We start from the raw sequence: 2,500 nt of genomic DNA, 5'->3' as shown, positions 1-2,500 counted from the left end.
TCACGCGTTGGCGCATATCTCCCTCCCAACTGTGGCCATCAAAATTTGCATAAGAGACATTACAACAAAACTAATCAACAGCCACTTCGTTTAGCAATGAATCGAAACAAGGACACTCAACATGTCATACACCTCGTTCTTTAATCCACAAATCCTGAAAACACCACTTAAAAACTGGCCGTTATTTTCAATTATTATTTAACTACTACGTGACTGCGGACCCTGGTCACAACCATTTTATTATTTGGAGTTATAAAATTCTCAGTCATCGACCACGGGACTTCGGACCGCGGTGGCAGTGCGTTTTACTTTTCATTCAACGACTCAACCTCGACCCCTGGGTCTCTCTTCTTCCTTTCCAAGGAAGGAAAGAAGAGAGACCCTGGGGACAAGGTTGTCATCGACTACGGGACTTCGGACCGCGGTGGCAGTTCATTTTAGCGGTTGCCCTTTAACAGTTTTCATTCAACGACTACGGGACTGCGGACCGCGGTGGCAGTTCACTTTAACAGTTTTCATTCAACGACTACGGGACTGCGGACCGCGGTGGCAGTTCACTTTAACATTTTGCATTCAACGACTGCGGGACTGCGGACCGCGGTGGCAGTTCACTTTAACATTTTGCATTCAACGACTGCGGGACTGCGGACCGCGGTGGCAGTTCACTTCACTGCTTACCCTTTAACACTTTTCTTTTCATTCATCGACTTCGGGACTGCGGACCGCGTTGGCAGCTTTTTTAAGTAGGACATTTGGTGGGCCGGGTATTCTGCAATTGCTCCTTTTTGTTTCTCAGGTAGGTTTTACCTCTCTTGCGTTCATGGTTTTACGTCTGCTTCTGCGATTTTCTTCTATATCTTGGGTGGACTTAGTCGGATGCGCGCGCTGTTTGAAGGGAAGTTTAATTAAACAACTTTAAAACGGTTTAGGTTTTTGGTGTGAACGGATATGCCGTCAACATCTCACCAAATGAACAACCTCGTTCCCAGGGTCTCGACAGTTATGCAAACCCGAGATGCAGTTGAGGGTTTGCATAACTGTCGAGAATTCTCCGAACTTCCCCGAGTGTTAAGATGAGGCTATGGAAACACGGAAAAAAAGTCCTCTAGCTTTTATAAAATATTCCTCGAAGATAGTTCGACAAATGAAGGAAAATGCTTGTTGTTTTACTTTTTGATTGAAGCAGATTTTCTTGATACTAGCTCATATTTCCTACGAGCCAATCAAAACGCTCGTCTGACTACATAACCAATCATAATTCGTGTAATGTTACAGCCGTGTGTTAATACTCTCTTCTAAACACAGCTATTGACCAATGAGAGTGCGCGTGCTATGGTAATTATTTTATTATGTATTACCTACTTAACGTTTCACCTAAAACCATTCAAAACTTATGTTTCAGATTATTTGAAGAGGGACGGTAAGCGTGTACCGCTTGGAGAACTGAAATCCGTACCATCAGATTCACCAACAAGTACTGAGTGTACCTATGACATATGGCAGAGGAGAGTACCGCAAAACAGAAGCTTTGGAAAAGGAACAAAGAAGAAAGAGGCCACCGCGGATGAAAATGTATTGAACTATGAAAGTACAATTTAATGACCGTAGTATGTTAGATGCTAACCTCGTTAATTTTCGCCAGATCTCTTTCTCGTTTTTGAACCTAGCTCAATTTGAGAAGATTTTTACGGTTTCTTGTTTGTACATATAAATTTTTTGGAATATACTACTGCGGTCAGTATTTATGCAACTTAAGAAGCATTGTTAAAATTTAGTTCAATTTGTTTCGGGTAAATGAATGTGTAAATCCTGTAAAGCTAGTGAGTTTCCAGGTTGAAATTTGTACAGGTGGCGTGCATGAGAAAACAAGAAAGAACAAGATAACTGCTTTAATTATAATTATAAAGTACACATGAATTACTGAAATACCTGTAGTAAAGAAACAAACTATATTTATATATATGGTGGTATTTAAATTTTTAAGCTTGCAGGATTGGTGTTTCTGGAACGAAACTATGTAAAAGAAAAGTATGTTTGTAAAGGGGGTAACCAAATTTAATACGCAACCAATACATTGGAAGAACGCGATTCGAACGCGAAGCATGGCTCCATATCCACTGGTCATGAACCTCGCCGCTTCATAAATAAGGTCTTCATTAACATTCGTTGTGGATTTGGTCAGCTCCTTCCCTTTTTAGAAAGTACCCTCCTTCTCATCCTACGACTGTCCCCTCCCTCCCGCACACATATTACCTTCTTCGACTCTTTACTAGCCTGCGTAGCAAGCGTTTCCAGCGAGCGGGAAGCGAATTCATTTTTCTGGCCGGGCGAGAATAAGGTGAGCGGAAAAAAAATGGTGAGGGGAGGGGAGGAGAGAAGTAGGAAACGCTTACGGAGAAACCCCTCGATTTTGAAACTCCTGTTCGCCTACGAACAGGGTCTCTGACTGGCACGGCTCGGTTTTTTTGATTGACACTTCAGTCCCTCTTGTCAAAATAAT

The 2,500-nt window shown here is 42.2% G+C and overlaps 1 protein-coding gene across 4 annotated transcripts in view; it reads left to right on the top strand.

Moving 5' to 3' along the window:
• Positions 1-1,958, top strand: part of LOC138007073 (rhotekin-like) — a 32,955-nt gene extending 30,997 nt beyond the window's left edge. For 3 of the 4 annotated variants that reach the window (XM_068853780.1, XM_068853784.1, XM_068853781.1), the window contains exon 10: positions 1,403-1,958. In XM_068853780.1, coding sequence (XP_068709881.1) covers positions 1,403-1,599 — 197 coding nt within the window. In that variant the 3' untranslated portion in view covers positions 1,600-1,958. The remainder of the gene's footprint in view (positions 1-1,402) is intronic. The other variant, XM_068853783.1, reaches the window with a different exon arrangement.
• The last annotated feature ends 542 nt before the right edge of the window (positions 1,959-2,500 follow it).

This window comes from Montipora foliosa, chromosome 6, assembly GCF_036669935.1.
Source record: "Montipora foliosa isolate CH-2021 chromosome 6, ASM3666993v2, whole genome shotgun sequence".
Taxonomy (NCBI): domain Eukaryota; kingdom Metazoa; phylum Cnidaria; class Anthozoa; order Scleractinia; family Acroporidae; genus Montipora; species Montipora foliosa.
The sequence above is the reverse complement of the archived record's forward strand: the minus strand, read 5'-3'. Positions and strand labels throughout refer to the sequence as shown.